The following is an 18,377-nucleotide window of genomic DNA, read 5'->3' on the forward strand; positions in this document are numbered from 1 at the left end:
GCCAGCCCCGGATATCCCCAGAGCTGCAACCTGCCACCTCACAGGAGAATTGATTGAAGAGTGTGTGTGGGGGGGGGGGGCTGCTGGTGTTTAATGTGTTTTAGGAAAAAGCCTAAAATATCAGAGCTCTTCTCTGATGCAGAATCGGCCGGTGGCAGCAGGTTCAGAACCAAGCAGGGTCTTTTGTGGAAACCTGGGGACTCTGGTTAGAAGATGCATGTGTGGTGTCAGGGGTCCTGACTCGGCGCTGGAAAGGGGCCGGACCCTCGCCCCGGCAGACGGCCGGGCCCGAGGCACATCCACCGGCACTGGCAGCCCGTGCTGGCACCGAGCAGCCCCGTGGGCGCCCTGCACGCCGGCCCCGGTAACCCCCCGGGTCCCAGTGTCTCCCCCCCCACCCCGGGTCTCGGTGTGCCCAGTGTCCCTTCGGGTCCCCAGTGTCCCCCTAGTCCCCAATGTCCCCTCAGGTCCCCAGTGTCCCCCCGTGTGCGCGGTGCCCCCTGCGCCCCCGCGGCCCGCCCCGCGCCGGCACCGCACAGGTTAACCGCTCCTCCCCCGCCCCTCGCTGTCTCTTTTCTTGCTACCTCTCCTTCCGCAGATTGACACATTCTCCTGGCGGCTAGGCCCGGCTGCCCAATCGCATGCCAGATCGGCGAAACCCCACGTGGGGGCGGTGCGCTCCCGCGGCGTTCCTATTGGCCAGCCGCCCCGGCGATTGCCAGCACGAGCCAGGCCCCACGTGGAGCTGGCGCTAGTTCATTGATCGGTCTCCCCGCAAAGCGGCTGCCGCGGCGGGCGGGGAGGGGGCGCTGAGCCGGGCGCTGAGCCGGGCGCGGCGCGGCGCGGCGGGAGCGCAGCCAGCAGCCCGGCCCGGTTCGACTCGGTTCAGCACGACTCGGCCCGGCCCGGCCCGGCCCGCCGCGGGGGCGCGCGGCCGGGGCCGGGGCCAGCAGCGCGGTAAGTCTTATCCCGGGCCGGGCCGGGCCCGCTGCGCTCTCCAGGCCTCCCTCGGGCGCGGGCCGGGCCCCGCTTGGGGCTGGGGCGGCGGCGCGGCCGATGCCTCCCGCCGCTGTACCTGCTGCGGGCGGCGGCGGGGGCTATTGTCTGCGTGCAGCGGGGGAGCCGTGCGGGCCGGGGCCGGGGCCGGGGCGGCGCCCACCGCGGGGCCGGCGGCGGCGAGCTGGGAGCCTCGAGCCGGGGCGCGGTGCTGGCGGCGGGCAGGTAGGGCCCGCAGCGCTTGCACGGAGCTTTGGGGCCCTTCGGTTCCCCCCGCGGCCCGGCTGCCGGCGCCAGGCCGCAGGGGGCGTGGATGGGCTCGGCAGCCCCTGCCAGGGTGAGCGGTGCAGCTGGCTGGAGCTGGGAGGCAAGGCTGGATGCTCCAGGCTGGGGAGGTTCAGGGGTCTGTGCACTGGGGGGCTGCTCAGCTGCACACATGTCTGCTGGGACCCTGCATCCTGAGTCGGTTCTGTCCTGGTGCCAGGGCTCCCAGCTGGGCCTGCCAGGTCATGGACAGCACAAGGCAGCGATTTCTCCGTCTCTTAACGCTTCTGGCTAAGCTGGAGCTGGCAAACATCTGTGGGACCCAATCCTGAGAGCACATTCAGTGAACAGAGTGGCGTAAGGGATTCTGGGCCTGTCCTGTACCGAAGATGTTCCCTCAAAACCGGCCTCCGGTGAGAATGTGACTTGGTGTCATTCCCTTCCTGGCCAGGGGTGAGCACATGGGTCCTGTGGCAGCTCTGCTGGCCCCATCCTTAGAGTGATTTTTGTGACCCAAAACAGAGCCATCCTTGTACCCCACCAGGGAGGGGTGGGAGATGCTTTTGGAGTATCAAGGCTTGCGCTTTGCCTGGAAAGTGGTGCCAACCCAATGTTATGGGCACAGGACTGTTTTTATTCTTTATTCCTTCTTAAATCAATGTTTGCTCCCCAGAGCTTTTTTGGGGGGTGGATTAGTTTTGTGAAATGCTAGAAGCTGAATCGGAGGCAGGGTATTTCCATGGGGAATTGTTGAATGAAACCAAGTGGAAAGTTTTGGTTTTGTGACATGTGGGTGAGGACAGACCGCTGTCCAGGGTGTGCAGGGTCTGCTGCTGTGACTTGACTGCTGTGACTTGACTGCTAGGGGAAGGGCCTGGGTGATCATCTTCCCTGCCTGCATGGGTGGCATTCTCTGTGATATTGGTAATTACTAATTCTCTTCTGGCTCAGTGACTGAACCAGTGCTGAAAAGGTGGAAAACAGTTGCCCGTTATAGAATCAAGTATAATGTCTAGCCATAGCCAGTTTCCTTTGCAATAATTCCCTCTGCCTTCTTCTGCACATACCCCTTTCTTGAATGTGCCTGTAGCCATTTCCCTAGAGCACATGAAATGCTACTGGGAATGTGTGAATCTGTCAGGGGCCAGTCCTGCACGAGCCCATGAGGCACTGGGGATAGTGGTGGTGACCCCGCCGGCCCCCTCCTCTGTTCAGGCCCATCTCCAGGCACCCTCTGCTGCGTCGGGAGCCCCAGTGGCTGCGAGCGCCATCCCCGCCACCCCGCAGTCCCTGAAGCTGACTTACCCGGAGACCTTGGACCGGATCAAGGAGGAATTCCAGTTTCTGCAAAACCAATACCACAGGTGAGATGCTGCCAGGCCTTGCAAGCCAGCAAGAAGCTGGGCACTTAACTGAAGCTGGCAAGAGGTGGCTCCTTTCTCAGCACTGGGCATCAGTGTGGGCTGGCAGCAAGGCCCATTCCTTGCTGCTGTGGGCACTGGTCCATCTGGAGGGTGACTGTGCCAGGCACCACCTTGGTTGCTTGAAACAATCTCATTTGGGGGGGGGGGGAAATCTACCCTCCCCAGCCTCCTTCTGCCAAAAGCTCTGGAATGAGGATGCTGGCTTTTAGGGCCAAGCTTTTGGGCTGAACTGGAGCAGTCGCTTAACAGACCTGCAGCCTCTCTGCTCCTTGCTGGTCAGAGCAAGGTTTGAAATGCAGCTTGGCTTTGTAGCCTGCTGCATTTGGGAAACAGATGCAAGGGAGGGGGTTAAAGTGCTGCGGATTGCTCCCTGACATGGGGAGCCCCTTGCTGTCTGTCTTTTCTTCTTCAGCCCTTCCCCACCCTCTTTCAGGTGGTTTTCTTGGCTTGTGCTGAGAAATGGGATTGAGTTTGTGAGCGGGAGACTGAAGCATATGGTGTGTGGGGAGGGTTCATGCTCTGTCCAGCCTGGCAGATTTTGTCTGGTAGAAGGGGGAACAGGGGATGTCTCTTTCTCTTTCTCTCTCTCTCTCTCTCTCTCTCTCTCCCCTCTTTATTTTTACAGCTTGAAGTTAGAATGTGAAAAGCTGGCAACAGAAAAAACAGAAATCCAGCGTCATTATGTCATGGTTAGTGAGCTCCACCTGAAAGGAGTAGGGCTGGTGGGGGGTTTCTCCTCTGAACCATCAAAGGACATGCAGCCCTGGGATGCTTTGGCTTCCCCTTGTATTTGGGTTTTGGGGCCAGCCCCTGGTTCTTGTGATTGTTATTGTCTCCTCTCTCTGCCCTGAAATGAGCTATGGTGTTAAAGCAGCACTTGCTGCTGTGGCTTGTGGAGGGATAGTGAAGTGTTCCCATGCGGCTCGTCTCCTTTCTGACCAGCAGCAATGGGAGCGGCGATGGGGAGTCCTGGGAGGGCTGTGTCCATCCTGCAGGCTGTGGCGAAGCCTCTACTCCCAGGCCCAGAGAGCCAGGGACCGTTTCCTCCCCCAGTCTGATAATGCAGACGTCTGCGGTCAGGCCGATCTCACAAACCAGCACTGAAGAGGGCTTTCTGGCCGTGAGTCTCCAGTGCTGCTGACACTGTGTTCTCCCTTTGCAGTACTATGAGATGTCCTATGGCCTGAACATCGAGATGCACAAGCAGGTGAGTCTCAGTGGGGCAGGGAGCTGCCTCTGCTGCCCACCCCTGTCGCCCTGTCCCTACCATCCTGGCCTTTTGGATTGTCCTTCCCCAGAGAAAGTGTGAGAAGTGGGGGTTTGGCATAGGTCAGGGGAGGGTGTGCTGTGGGCAACGTGCTCCTTTCCTGGGTTTTGGGGAGCTCTGTTCCCCTTTGCAGCGTGGGAATGCTGCCCACATGTGTGCTTGCATGCACATGTGCTCTGACATGACTGGCACTGGGTTCAAGAGCATGCTTCAGGCTGGCTCACAGTGGGCTTGTCATGGTGGGGAGGCATTGTGGAGGAACTGGGTTTTCATGCCCGTCCACCAGTGCCAGGTTGTGAGTGGCCACTTAAGGGAGCGTGTGGAGGAGAGCAGTCCTGTGGGGCAGGGCGTGCCGTGGCTCTGCACCAGGATGATAAGCTGCTGCTCAAAGGCATTACAACCATGCGGTGCCCAGCTGGCCCTGGGATGGATTGCCTGGGAGTGCCAGGGTGAGGAGCACCCTGAAGTGGGGTGGATGGGTCAGGATGCACAGCGATGGGGCTTGTGAGGCTGGGGCGCCCAGCCCACCATGCCTGCCTCCCTCCCCTGCTCCCGCTGTGCTGCGCTCTTGGTCACCAGCTGCTCTGTGCCTCCAAGACAGAAGGTTTCTTCTCATCTATTTTTAAAAGGGCTGCAGAGGAGTCTGGTGAGGCATACTCCAGTGCAGCCCTCCTTCCTCGCGGGTCCTGTACTCCACAACCCGCCCTGGCCAACTGTTGCGCGGGAGCCAGCGGCCCTGGCCAGCTGGGGGCTGAACCTGCCGGCAGGGGGATTTGCTGCTCTTGCTATTCCCCCCCACCACCACCACATGCACTGCCCCTCATTGCCCTCCCTGCTGAAGGGAAAGGATGACTGGCAAATCAGGGGGAGCTGGAGGCATGCAACAGCCCCTGTAGGAGGCCGGGTGCCGGGGGGCTGCAGCTCAGCACCCCCTCCCGCGGGGCTGTGTGCTCCTTTCATCTGGCGGCTGCTTTTCCCTCCTGGCCTTGCAGGCGGCCGTGTTTGCGGCCGCTTCCAGGTGCTGCTGGCAGCTTGCCAACGAGCTGTCTGCACTTTTAACAAGGGCCCGTAAGTCTGTGCTCTGACAGCCAACAGCCATTGTGTGAAAAATGGGAACTGCCTGCACAGGAGGCCGTGGGTTATCGGCGCTGCGGGGGGATCAGGTCGCCTCCCCTCCCTGTCCCGCATGGCTCGCGCGTTCAGGGTCCCGCGTCCCCGTCTGCACCAGAGCTGTGCCATGCCTCCATCCTTCGCCCGTGCTGCCAGCCTGGGAAGCCAGCCTGTGCCCACAGCTCTCCGTGCTGGTGCTGGAGCACACCAGGAAGGGCCAGAGTCTGGAACAGTCTTGGCCTGGGTTCACCCAGGCACTGGGCAGCTGGCGGACCTGGGCTCTGATGTGAGATTTGTTGCAGCAACCACAGGCTCGGCAGGGGAGGCCGTAGGCAGGAACAGGCAGATGTTAATTTTTTACTGTTATTTTGGTGTGGAACTGGCCTGTAGCTTTTTGTAAAACCATCTCCCCGAGTCTTCCTGGCCTTGGACTTGCTCACCGCCAGCCGCAGGGGAGGTGACGGTGCTGGTGGCTGGGGGGGCTGCAAACAGCATGATCATTTTTCATGCTGAGAGCGTTAAAGTGCCAGTAAATTGCACATTAACGAGTGCGAGTGAATTGGAGGCAGTTCTCCCCAAGGAGCTGCTGCCCATCAGTGCATTAGGGAAGAGAATCCATCACTGCTGGCCCCAGGAGACAGCTAAATCCTTCCCAGAACTGCTGCCTGCCAAATCTCCTTGCTCGTTTTTTTTTTTTTTTTTTTTTCCTTCCTTTCTTTCTTTCTTTCCTTTTTTCCCTCCCTCGGAAGGGGAAGTGAGGGTGGGTGCTGGATTGTTTCTCTGTGAGCCTGGCAAAGCCAGCATGGTGGCTGCTGTGGAGGGCAGCCCTGGTTTTGCTTGCATTGCTGTGGCCTCTCGCCTGAGCCTTGTGGTGCTGGGCCGAGCAGGGCGAGGGAGACCTGCCCAAGGTGGGTGATCGGCAGGTCCAGGTGATCCACGGTCTCCTTGTAGGGCTGGATGGGAGCGGTGGACTCGACCCTCCATCCTCAGAGCCCCACGCTGGGTCCATAGTGTTTCTTCCTCCTGGCTTGGGGTGCCCCCACCCTGGGCATGGAGATGTTCAGAGCTTGGGGCAGTGCCTTGCCCACAGCACCCCCAGCCTGTGGCAGACCCCCAGAGTGAAGGATGCTTGACTTTATGAAAAATTGCTCATCTTCCCCCAGTTGCCTCTCTCATGCTGGGCTATGGGACCCCCCTGGTGCGAGCCAGGCAAGGAAAAGCTTGGGCTTCACTGTTGCTTCCTTGAGGCAGCATTTGCTCTCCCAGCTGTTGCTGTGAGGGACTAGGCCCCTTCCTTGGGGATGCAGCTGAGGGGCTGGGAAAGCTGGCTCCTGGGGGACATGCAGGTTTGGGGGGCACACAGCCCCACTCTGGCTTCCCTACAGCTGCGGGGCCTTGGCGGGAGACCAGCACAGCCCTGTGCGCTGTCCCTCTCCTGCCCTGTGCTCCACGTTCCTGATTGCTTGTGGCACTCAAGTGTTGCAGAAAAACAGCAGCTGTAAGGAGAGCACCTCTCCAGGGCTTCCCGGTGAGCCTGGGAGAGTGGCAATTAGCATCCGGTGCTGCCAAGCGAGGCTGCGTGGAGGGGTGGTGGGGAGCTGCAGGGCCAGGGTGTGCTGTCCCGGCATGGCAGGACTGGAGTCCTGTGGTCTTGGCCCCATGGGTCTCCATGTCCCACAGCAGTGTTTATGGCACAGGTCGGCCTCTGGGCATGGAGCAGGGTGGGCTTGTGTTGGGGGCCCTTGGAGGGGAGAGGAGGATGATGCTGGGCTTATGGTTTTGGAAGGGGCGTTAGGAAGCAGGGAGCTTCTGCAGTCCTGCGTTGGTGTGTGACACCTGGATGCTGAGCAGCAGCTATTTGGGGTGAGCACCAGCACTCATTGGTGCATCTCAGCTGGACACTGGGGAGGTGGCGGGGGTGGGGGGAGGCTCTGCTTTTCATGGGGAGTCTCCTGGCACCCATCAGCCGTGGTTTTGGGGCAGTGGGGCACAGTGAGTGGGGAGTAGCACGCAGGGACAGTGCTGCTCTCATCTTCTGATGTCCCCTGCCTGTCTTCTGCTTCCAGACAGAAATCGCCAAGCGGCTCAATGTGATCTGTGCCCAGCTCATCCCGTTCCTGTCTCAGGAGGTGGGTAAGCCCCACACCGGAGTGCACAGAGCTCCCTCCAGCCCTTGTCACAGGTGCAGCTGGGCCCTGTGCTCCAGGCTGGACTTTTGCCTAATTCTCTAGAGAAATGAGCTGCTAGTGGTACAAGTGGGTGGGTTTGCTCTGGCCGCAGCAACGGGTGGGAGCACGGGGCCATGTCCTCGAGGGTCCTGAGCCGCAAGGACGGCAGCAGTAGGGCAGGAGGGGGGTGCTGCTGGGGGGTTAGCCCCTTGCTGCCCCCAGGCACCCACTTGCCCCTCCGTCCCAGCAGCACCAGCAGCAGGTGGTCCAAGCTGTGGAGCGGGCGAAGCAGGTGACTATGACCGACCTGAACGTGGTAATTGGGGTATGTGAACCCTCGACTGGCCAGGGCCGTGTTGGGCCCCTGCAGACGGTGGCACCCCCGGGCGGGGTGGGCTGTCTGGCCTCCACGCGGGGGGCTGGGCTGCCTCCCTCCAGCCTTTCCCTCTGCTGCACCGGGGTGGAGAGGGAGGGCAGGCCGAGCCCAGCGGGGGTGATGGGCAACCGCAGGGGGGGGAGCTGGAGCCAGAGTGCAGTCCTGCCCCACGGAGACACCGCCCTCCATGAGCCTCGGGGAGGGGGTCGATGGCTGGTGCCAGCCGCTTACTCTGTGTGCCGGTGTCCACCGGCCCCAGAGGAAGGAGGTGGCAGCCGCGGCCGTCCCTGCATGCCGGTTGTCCCCCCGCGACGGTGGGGCTGGGGAGCCCTGTCCCTGGGGCCAGAGGGCTGTGCAGGGAGCATGCTGGCGCCCGGCTCTCCCGCACTGCTCTCGCTCTTGCCGCCGGCTGGAGCAGGGCATCTCCCTTCCCTGGGGGCCATCCTGACTCCGGCCCTTCGGCTCCGCTTTCCCCTTTGCTCCCCTTTCTCCCTCCAGCACCAGCTCCAGACGCAGCACCTCTCCCACCACGCTCCCCCCATCCCACTAACCCCCCACTCCTCGGGGCTGCAACCCCCTGGCCTGGCCAGCCTCGGCGGTGCCTCGGGGCTGCTGGCGCTCTCAGGGGCGCTGGGGGCCCAGGCCCAGCTCCTGGCCAAGGACGACCGGGGCGGCCACGACGCCGAGCACAGAGGTGAGCAGGGGTGCGGGCTGCAGTGCTGCTGTGCTGCTCCCCATGCTGGGCCCTCGGGCTCCCTCGGGGCGGGGGCGGGGGGGGAGCGAGGGATTTCCAGCAAGACTCTGGCTGGGGGGGAAGGTCTCCGGTCATGCCTGGGGGGAGGCACTGCCCCACGGGCACCCAGCACCCCGCCGTGCCAGCGCCCCATCCCAGGCAGAGGGGCGGCTGCGGCGCGTGGCACAGCCGTTTCCCTTCCTTTCTGCCTGGTCCTGCCGCGCTCGCCGTCACCGTGGAGACAGAGCGGGACCCTGGCCCCGTAAGTGCCTCTTCCCACCTTCCCTTCCTGCTGCGCAGGGCTCTTGGCTGGCAGCCCCGAGAGCAGCAGTCAGCGTGCCTGGGCGGCAGGCAGCCCCGGTGCCTGGGATGCCAGGGGCCCCATTCCTGTGGGGCAGCCAGTGCCCAGCAGCAGCCCCCCACCCCTCTGGCAGTGTGGGCACATGGCAGTGCTGGCAGCCCCTTGGCCCGGGAGCGTGCCGTGCCGGTGGCCCCTGACACCACCTTCTCCTGCCCAGAGCTCCCTGGCACTGCCCAACGGGGAGCGGGCGCGCGCTATCTCCGAGTACCTGAGCAGCAGCAAGAAGAGGAAGGTAGAGGATAAGGACTTCATCAACGACTATGTGAGCCCTGGGCATGGGGGCTAGTGCATCCCCCCGGCCCGGCGAGGAGCGGAGCTGGCAGTGCCTCTCTGCTTCCCTGCTCTCCTGGGATGTCTGCGGGGCTGGTGCAGCCGGCTCAGTGCCAACCGACCTCTCTGTGTTTCAGGGCAGTGATGCGGACAAAAGCGAGGATAACTTGGTGGTGGATGAGGTTAGTGCACCGAGGCCAGTGCCTGCCCCATCTCCCCGAGGAGCCCAGGGACTGCATCCCGTGGGAGCCACCAGCCCTTACTGGGATGGCAGGAACCAACCCCTGCGCAGGCTCCCCACTGCAGCTGCTTGCTCACTCCATCGGTGCTTGGGCAGGAGGCTGCTGCCTGCCAACTGCCCTGCCCGTCCCTGTATTCTCCCCCAGGACCCTTCATCCCCACACAGTGTCCACTCCTACTCATCCCGGGAGAATGGTGCAGAGAAGGTCCCACTGGGGAGGAAAGAAGCCGTACCACTGAGCCCCACCTCCATGGCCTCCTCCAGCAGCGTGTCCCCGTCCCGCAGCAGGGACGTGCCCGTGGTGAGCAGGGATGTAGCTGGGCCCAGGCTGGGGGATGTGACCCTCTAAGCTGCCTGGAGGTCTGTGGTTTTGCGAGGATGGAGAAGGGTGGAAGCCTCCCTCCTTGCGTTCTGTCCCCGCAGCTCCTGCAGCTTCGGCTGGGCAGCCTGGGTGCACTCTGTCCTGGCTGTTGAGGGGCAAGGAAGGGGCTCAGCTCGCTGGGGCTTGCTGGATGGTGGGGAGGTGTCGTGCTGGGGAGCTGCTGCTGCTGGGGGATGTGCATGGTGACCCTCTGCTCTGATCCTCGCAGGTGGAGAAGGCAGGCACCCCCAGCCTGAAGCCTAGCACGCCCACATCGCAGGATGCAGCCCTGGGTACTGGCAACAGTGCCCCACAGTTTCGCCCCACTGCTGCCAAGGCTTTGGACCCCTTAGGTGAGGGGTGGATGTGACTCCCACCACCCTGGGCTCTGCTGCTGGCAGGTTCCTGGGCGAGCATCCATCCCACCGGCAGCGGCACCCCCTCACCCCCATCCACCCGCAGCTCTGGGCCTGCGGACCCCGCTGGGCGTGCAGAGCCCCTACTCAGCCGCCTTCAGCATGGCTCACCCTGCTGTCAACGGGGACGTGGCCGGGAGCAGCGCCTATGCCAGCCTCCACCTTGTGTCCCCCCAGCTCAATGGGGCTGCGGGTGCCGGAAGCTATGGACGATCGCCGCTGGTGAGCAACATGTGCCCCGGGGAGCTGTGGACCTGGTGGGCACCAGCCAGCCTCACCACATGTTCCCCCCAGGTTGGCTATGACCCCCACCCACACATGCGTGTCCCGGGACTGGCAGCCAGCATGCAAGTAGGGACGTCGGGGAAGCCGTAAGTGGGGCGGCACTTGGGGACCCTGCAGGGCTTTAGGGGGAGGCAAAGGCAAGCCATGGGCAGGCCTGGCATGGGAGGTGTGCGCTGAGCGGCACGGCGCGGTTGGGGCCCGTTTCCACACCCCGGTGCATGCCCATCCCTCTTCCCCGCGGGTACCTTGCTGCTTGGGCGCTTCCTCCCTAGGGTTGGCTGCTCTTTGTGCTGGGGGCCTGGGGCACCCCCTTACCGCTCTGCCCTTTCCAGCGCCTACTCCTTCCATGTCAGCGCTGACGGGCAGATGCAGCCGGTGCCTTTCCCGCCCGATGCCCTCATCGGCTCCGGCATCCCCCGTCACGCACGGCAGCTCCACACCCTGACCCACGGCGAGGTGGTCTGCGCTGTCACCATCAGCAACTCCACGCGGCACGTCTACACAGGGGGCAAGGGCTGTGTGAAGGTGTGGGATGTGGGACAGCCAGGCACCAAGACAGCCGTGGCACAGCTGGACTGCTTGGTAAGGGGGGGGTGTTGGGCACCTGGCGCCAGCACAGTGGGTCCAGATGGGATTGGGGCTGCCTGTTTCTGGGGGCAGGAGTGCACAGGGTGCAGCATGACCTTGGCCATGCATTGGTTCTGCAGGTGAGCAAGCCTGGGCGGGGGGGAGTTGCCTGTGAGGGGGCATGATGAAGGTCAGATGTTGGAAAGGGCTTGGAAAAGCCTAGGAGAAATTCCTGGAAGACCAGTCCAGAGGTGGCTAATAAATCTGCCACAGCGGAGACTGCTGGCTTCTGTCTTGGAAACTCCCCGAGTGCTGGCTGTGGGGCACTGGGTGGACCAGAGCCATGGCTGGGGAGGTCACACTTAGTGTGGCATATTTCTATGCCAAAGTGACGTTGCTCTGTGTAATGGCCTTGGGGCTGGACTAGCCTCTCCAGCTACAGCCTCCCCCACAGCTCCTTGGTCAGGGCTAGGTCCTGCACAGCCTGAAGCATTGCTTGCATCCAGCACAGTCATTGTTTCTGCTTTGTCTTGTGTGAGTCTGGCTGGCCAGGAGGGAGAACTCGCATTTCTTTTATAAATAAATTAAATGGGCTGTCAGACCACAGTAGCTCAACAGAGCCAAGCTTGAGACATGGCCATCACCTGAGAGTATATTTAACCTGTGTTCTTTTGGTTTATTCTAAATGGATAGCTGGGATTGGAGTCCCCGTGCCTGCTTTGAGCAGCCCAAATCCAAGCCCTCCTCTTTTCTAACTTGCTGGCCTTGGGGCCTGGGCAGCCTGACAAATATTATTCTTGGAGCGGTGCTGACCTTGAGGATACAGATGCGTAAACAGGGAAATGACTGAGCCATGATAATTTCAAGCTGCATCAGAAAATCTGGAGTGTGGGGGGGAAACGATATTTTAGTGGTCAGAGCTGTGGCTGTTGCAGCTTTGCCCAGCATCCACGCTGTGGCTTGGGGCGCTTGCTGTGGCAGGACAAGCTCACAGCTGGGGCCGTGGTGGCCTTTCCCCACGGTTTGGTGCAGCAGCTGCACAGGGTGGGGAAAGGACAGGACCGGGAGAGCAAAGAGGTGATGCCTTGTGTATCCTGGGGCCATGCACTGCCTGCCCCTTGCTGCTCCCACATCCCTCTAGGCTCCAGCCGTGTCCCAGCCCCCAGGAGATGCAGTGCTGACTCTGCTCCTGCCCCCATCAGGGGCTGGCACGGGATGGATGCAAGAGCCCTGGAGAGAAAAGGCTAATGCGGGCTTCCCTCCCAAACCCCAGAACCGGGACAACTACATCCGCTCCTGCAAGCTGCTCCCTGATGGCCGCAGCCTCATCGTCGGGGGAGAGGCCAGCACCCTGTCCATCTGGGACNAGAACCGGGACAACTACATCCGCTCCTGCAAGCTGCTCCCTGATGGCCGCAGCCTCATCGTCGGGGGAGAGGCCAGCACCCTGTCCATCTGGGACCTGGCTGCCCCCACGCCCCGCATCAAGGCTGAGCTCACCTCCTCCGCACCTGCCTGCTATGCCCTGGCCATCAGCCCTGACGCCAAGGTCTGCTTCTCCTGCTGCAGTGATGGCAACATCGTGGTGTGGGACCTGCAGAACCAGACCCTGGTCAGGTGAGGGCTGGGGTTTGTTGGACCGGGGAGCTCTCAGCCCCCTCTGGGGCATCCCCCTCCACCCAGCCAGAGGATGCAGCAGGGATCTCCAGCTCTCCTGGCTGCCCTGGCCTCAGCTGGGATCCGCAGGCACTGCGGTCCTGCGTGCCAGCCACGCTCGTGCGCTCGGTCCCCTTTTTCCCAGGCAGTTTCAAGGTCACACAGATGGTGCAAGCTGCATCGATATCTCCAGTGATGGTACCAAGCTGTGGACGGGGGGCCTGGACAACACTGTGCGATGCTGGGACCTGCGGGAAGGGCGTCAGCTGCAGCAGCATGACTTCAGCTCGCAGGTAGGGGCTGGGGCTGGCTGGGACCTTTGCAGGGCTGGATGATGCCCAGGGTGCTGGTGCCTGATGTGGCCTCCTCTGCAGATCTTCTCCCTGGGGTACTGCCCCACGGGCGAGTGGCTTGCCGTTGGCATGGAGAGCAGCAACGTGGAGATCCTGCACGTGACCAAACCAGACAAGTACCAGTTGCACCTCCACGAGAGCTGTGTCCTGTCCCTCAAGTTCGCCTCCTGCGGTCAGTGCACCAGCTCCCAACTGCCTGGCTGCACTTATGCCTGCAGGTCTCCTGGTGGCCTCACTCTCCTGGGCTTGTTGTATCAGCTCAGAGCCTTTACTCCTCTTGCAATTCATGTCTTGGATAGACACAGGCAACTCTTGTGCCCTGGGGAACTGGTGGTTCCAGCCTAGTGAGGGGCATCCCTCTGGAGCAGCACCTCCTGCAGCCACAGGTTCAGCTGTGTCCACTAGGACCCTCCTTCCTCTTTCCCAGCTCATGTTCTCTAAAACTGGAGCTGGTTAGCCAATGGACTGAGAAGTTTTTACCTTTTTGTCCCCATGTTATCTGATGTACCTGGGCAAGCATTGCTGCAGGAATGCAGCTGGTAGACCTGGTTTGGTGAGATGATGCTCTTTGTGCCTTCTGTCCTTCCAGGGAAGTGGTTTGTGAGCACGGGGAAGGATAACCTGCTAAACGCCTGGCGGACGCCCTATGGGGCCAGCATATTCCAGGTGAGGGGCACACACTGCCTTGCAGCCCGGGACAGTTGGAAAATGTTTCTGTGGGGGAGGAATTGCCCAGAGCTGAGATCTGCCCATAATCATTCAAGTGTAAACTTACTGTAGCGGTAATAACACCCATAAACAAACTTATTCCCTGCAGCCTCCTCTGACCTAAGTCAGGGACCCAGTTCAAGGTGTGTGTGTGTGGGGGGGCAGGTTAGTGGGACCACACGAGACCCCACTTGGGGGCTGCATCTCGTACCCACCCCTGCCCTCCCCTCTCTCCAGTCCAAGGAGTCCTCCTCCGTCCTCAGTTGCGACGTTTCCACGGATGACCAGTTCATCGTTACTGGCTCAGGGGACAAGAAGGCTACAGTTTACGAGGTCATTTACTGAAAGAGCAAGGTGGCACCTGCAGGCATGGAGCAGGAAAGGTCTATTCCACAGGGGCAGATGGACATCAGCATGGGCAAATGGATGGACTCTACCTGCTGGCTTCCCAAAGACCTCAGAGCTGCGGCTGAGGGCGTCTGAGCGCCAGGAGAGCGGTGTGGGGCAGCAGTGCCCCTGGGACCATGGCCAGGCGTGGGTCTGGGCTGGGAGCTGGTGGCTGCTGCTCACGATGAATTTCCTGGGGATTTTCTTCTTTTAGTTTTGTTCATTCTGTTGGTTTATTTCTAAATCTTGAGTGGGGGGTAGTGCAAGGGGGGGGGGAAATCTTTGTTTTTTTAATGTAATGTTTTGGGTTTTTTGTTAAGGCTCTGGACTAGGCCAGAGAGGATGTGCTAAGTCCTTATCTCCCTCTGTGCCTCCTAGGGTCTATTTAATAATAAAAACAAACAAAAATTAGAGATGTACCTTATCCCAGGCAGCAATGGGAGCTGAGGCTGAGCAGCAGCTCCTGGATGAAACCCTTAGAGCACTGGGGTCATGGGAGTGAGCCCAGTCGGGAGGAGGGAGAGCAGGCAGTAGCATCTTATCCTGCTAAGGAAGGTGATACATTTAGCCTCCACGTCTGCTCCTGTTCTTGGAACAGAGCCTGTTTGCATCTGTGTTGTGCTGCAGGCAGAGCATTTTGGCCATGTAGCTGCACTTGCTCTTCTCAGAGGTGCATTTTTCTTCTGCTCTGCTCCTTTTGGAGAGAAATCCAGTGGGGAGCTCCCCAGAGCTGAGGAACAGTGGATTCAGCACATGGGTGCTGAACACAGGTGGTGATGGTGAAGGAGAGAGCATGTGTCAGTGGCTGCGTGGCAAGATGCCATTCCCTGAACCTATGCTTTGCATTGCTGGGTGTGGGGGAAGAGGTCACCACTTGGGGAAGTGGTTTCCTAAGGAAATGAGATGTCAGCAGTTGTGGTTGGCTTATCTGTCTGGATTTCAGCCAAACATGCTGTGGTGGTTAGGGAGGGGGGGCGGGGGAGGGGAGTAGGCGCTCTTGCTAAGAGCTTTGTGCAATCAGCTAGCTGGGACCCTAGTGCGGTGGCAGTCAATGCGGCCAGGAGTTCATGTCCTATCAGGCACAAGTGCAGTCAGGGTGCTGATGCCACCATTGCTTTGCACGCAGAAGAGTGATGGATTAGCACAAGGCTCTTGCAGGTGTGTGCTGACTGACAGTGCCCTACACAGCTGGCTCACATTGCCTGGCAGGTGTTTTGGATGATCTGTCCCAGATGGGTTGGGTCCTCTGGGCTTGGTTTCCATGGCTCCTGTAGTAAAATTACTCCCTTCCCCCCCCCACACACACACACACACACACACACACACACACTCTCTCTCTCTCTCTCTCTCACAGACAGACAGACAGACAGTCTCTCTCTCCCCCCACCACCATGGCAATAGCTCTTTTGCGCCTTTTTATTAGTAAGGGATTGGAAACACTGCTAAATACATTTCTTTACTGATAAGAATTTACAGCTGTTGCTGCAGCAGAAAATTGGTGTCATTAACTCAGTAGCAGTAACTTGAGAGAAACACTCAAAACACTAGGCCCTGGCCTTTCTCAGTCACTGATGGCTGTGTCTGTCTCATCACTTCTCCTCGGTGCCTCTAGGACTGAGGGACAGTCTGGGGGGGGGGGAGGGGAGCAAAGCCCTGCCAACCAGTTTGCTGTGCCCCCCCCCCCCCAAAAAAAATACTCCTTCTCACCCCATGACTGAGATGCCCATAAAGAGCTCCTGAAGCCCAGGATCTTCCAGTTTACTCTCTCCCTACTCTGCTCTAAGGCAGAAATCTGAGAAAGGGGTAGAAAGATTGTAAGTTCCCCCCTGCCTTTTTTTTAACAGCTGATAGGAAAGAAAGGCGGGGGGGGTAGGGGAAAGGCAGGGGGAATGAGTGCATAACAGTAGGCCTGCAGATGAAAACAGCTCCACTGCCACAGCCAGCTGCTGCTATGCACTGAACGAGGATGCCTCTGCCAGCAGCAGGAGCAGCTCTGCTAGGCTGAAGTGGCATTGGCGAAGTCTGGTTCCTTCATTGATGAATGGTGATAGTCAGGGGTCCTCAGTACACCACTTCGTACACCGTGGCTTTCTTGTCACCGGAGCCCGTAACGATGAACTTGTCGTTGATTGAGATGTCACAGCTCAGCACTGATGAAGACTCCTTGGACTGAAAACAAGAGAGACCAGCTGAGGGCAGGGCTGGATGCAGGGACCATGATGACGTATGGGCTCTTCATACTGATGGACTAAGCACCCCTCCACCCTACACATGCCCTGCTCACAGCAGGACCTGCCTCACCTGGAATATGCTGGCTCCATAGGGTGTCCGCCAGGCATTCAGCAGGTTGTCCTTCCCAGTGCTTACAAACCATTTTCCTATGGTAAAAGATAAAGTGGCTCAGTGTTTGGAACCCCTTTCAGGGGTTTCAGCACTGGGGAACCCTAAAAACACAGCTGTTGGCCTGCACACAGCCACCCTGCTCCAGCATCTGCATAACCACAGCAGAAAAAGGGCTCTCCTACCGCAGGAGGCAAACTTGAGGGACAGGACACAGCTCTCGTGGAGGTGCAACTGGTACTTGTCTGGTTTGGTCACGTGCAGGATCTCCACGTTGCTGCTCTCCATGCCAACGGCAAGCCACTCGCCCGTGGGGCAGTACCCCAGGGAGAAGATCTGCAGAGGAGGCCACATCAGGCACCAGCACCCTGGGCATCATCCAGCCCTGCAAAGGTCCCAGCCAGCCCCAGCCCCTACCTGCGAGCTGAAGTCATGCTGCTGCAGCTGACGCCCTTCCCGCAGGTCCCAGCATCGCACAGTGTTGTCCAGGCCCCCCGTCCACAGCTTGGTACCATAGTTAGAGATATCGATGCAGCTTGCACCATCTGTGTGACCTTGAAACTGCCTGGGAAAAAGGGGACCGAGCGCACGAGCGTGGCTGGCACGCAGGACCGCAGTGCCTGCGGATCCCAGCTGAGGCCAGGGCAGCCAGGAGAGCTGGAGATCCCTGCTGCATCCTCTGGCTGGGTGGAGGGGGATGCCCCAGAGGGGGCTGAGAGCTCCCCGGTCCAACAAACCCCAGCCCTCACCTGACCAGGGTCTGGTTCTGCAGGTCCCACACCACGATGTTGCCATCACTGCAGCAGGAGAAGCAGACCTTGGCGTCAGGGCTGATGGCCAGGGCATAGCAGGCAGGTGCGGAGGAGGTGAGCTCAGCCTTGATGCGGGGCGTGGGGGCAGCCAGGTCCCAGATGGACAGGGTGCTGGCCTCTCCCCCGACGATGAGGCTGCGGCCATCAGGGAGCAGCTTGCAGGAGCGGATGTAGTTGTCCCGGTTCTAAATTGGGATTACAGTGAAGGGGCAAGTGGAGAAGGATCTGATCAGTGCCAAGGGAATGGGAGAACAGCATCCTTTTCTCAGCACACAGATGAAAGGAGCCTCCTTCCCCCCCCCACCGTGTAACAGGGACATATTCCTCTTCCTAGCCTCCACAACGCATCTGTCTCCTTACCAAGCAGTCCAGCTGTGCCACGGCTGTCTTGGTGCCCGGCTGTCCCACATCCCACACCTTCACACAGCCCTTGCCCCCTGTGTAGACATGTTGTGTGGAGCTGCTGATGGTGACAGCGCAGACCACCTCGCCATGGGTCAGGGTGTGGAGCTGCCGTGCGTGACGGGGGATGCCGGAGCCGATGAGGGCATCGGGTGGGAAAGGCACTGGCTGCATCTGCCCGTCGGCACTGACATAGAAGGAGTAGGCACTGGAAAGGAAGCAGACAGGAGGACTGAGAAATCCCTGTATGAAGCCTGAATGGAGGAGTCAGCTTCTCACAATAACCATGTCAGAGCCAGGTGGAGGGTCTCTGGGGTAGTCTGGCTGATGAGGGATACACTCAATCATCTCCTTATGATCACCAAATGCCACTGAATTGAAGCCCAGATATGAAAGGACAAAGCTGGATGCAGAGGTGGAGACAAACTCCAGCCAAGCCTTGCCATGTCCCACAGGCTGCAAAATGGGCCATGTTTTTTTGGGGGGAGGGGGGCTGACACCCCTCCCCCCCCCCCCACACACACACACACCTGGCACATGCTGGCCCGCTTGGCCACTTGCCCATCCTCCCTGCAGCCTGCAAGTTTGGTCACACTTACGGTTTCCCTCCAGGGATGGTGGAGATTGAAGAAGCCCTCAGGTGAGGGTGAGACTCAAAAGCCACCTGTATAAAGCAAAGGGAGCAAGATGTGCAAAATGCCAAGATCCCCAAGAGGAGACATGAAGGCAGGCATGTGCCTTTTCTCCCACGCACCCCGGGACAGGGCTTGAACTGCTCTGTGATGGTCTCTGCCTGTTGCTTCTGCCCACATTCAAGTGACAAAGGCCAAAAGGGGCTCTCAGCCAACGAGAGCACTATACACTGATGGGAACTGCTAGG

General features: G+C 60.3%; 2 protein-coding genes across 3 annotated transcripts in view; one reads left to right on the top strand and one right to left on the bottom strand.

The window, feature by feature from the left end:
• Positions 1 to 1,621: 1,621 nt before the first annotated feature.
• On the top strand, positions 1,622 to 14,354 carry LOC146589213 (transducin-like enhancer protein 1). Its single transcript, XM_085316629.1, has 20 exons — positions 1,622 to 1,673; positions 2,476 to 2,624; positions 3,310 to 3,373; positions 3,847 to 3,891; positions 7,128 to 7,190; positions 7,480 to 7,554; positions 8,104 to 8,299; positions 8,584 to 8,600; positions 8,857 to 8,961; positions 9,107 to 9,151; positions 9,356 to 9,511; positions 9,801 to 9,924; positions 10,034 to 10,209; positions 10,282 to 10,358; positions 10,605 to 10,854; positions 12,209 to 12,456; positions 12,641 to 12,788; positions 12,870 to 13,020; positions 13,438 to 13,514; positions 13,794 to 14,354. The coding sequence occupies exons 1-20, from the start codon at positions 1,650 to 1,652 to the stop codon at positions 13,899 to 13,901; spliced, it is 2,298 nt and encodes a 765-aa protein (XP_085172755.1). The 5' UTR covers positions 1,622 to 1,649; the 3' UTR covers positions 13,902 to 14,354.
• Positions 14,355 to 15,345: 991 nt separating this feature from the next.
• The window catches only part of TLE2 (TLE family member 2, transcriptional corepressor), a 20,199-nt gene continuing 17,167 nt past the window's right edge, over positions 15,346 to 18,377 (bottom strand). For both annotated transcript variants that reach the window (XM_085316628.1, XM_085316627.1), the window contains exons 14-20: positions 18,097 to 18,161; positions 17,456 to 17,705; positions 17,033 to 17,280; positions 16,701 to 16,848; positions 16,469 to 16,619; positions 16,245 to 16,321; positions 15,346 to 16,112 (exon numbers count right to left, since the gene is read on the bottom strand). In XM_085316628.1, coding sequence (XP_085172754.1) covers positions 16,005 to 16,112; positions 16,245 to 16,321; positions 16,469 to 16,619; positions 16,701 to 16,848; positions 17,033 to 17,280; positions 17,456 to 17,705; positions 18,097 to 18,161 — 1,047 coding nt within the window. In that variant the 3' untranslated portion in view covers positions 15,346 to 16,004. The remainder of the gene's footprint in view (positions 16,113 to 16,244; positions 16,322 to 16,468; positions 16,620 to 16,700; positions 16,849 to 17,032; positions 17,281 to 17,455; positions 17,706 to 18,096; positions 18,162 to 18,377) is intronic.

The sequence above is a fragment of the Rhea americana genome, unplaced genomic scaffold, assembly GCF_003343005.1.
Source record: "Rhea americana isolate MKP2758 unplaced genomic scaffold, rheAme1 scaffold_477, whole genome shotgun sequence".
NCBI classification, from domain to species: domain Eukaryota; kingdom Metazoa; phylum Chordata; class Aves; order Rheiformes; family Rheidae; genus Rhea; species Rhea americana.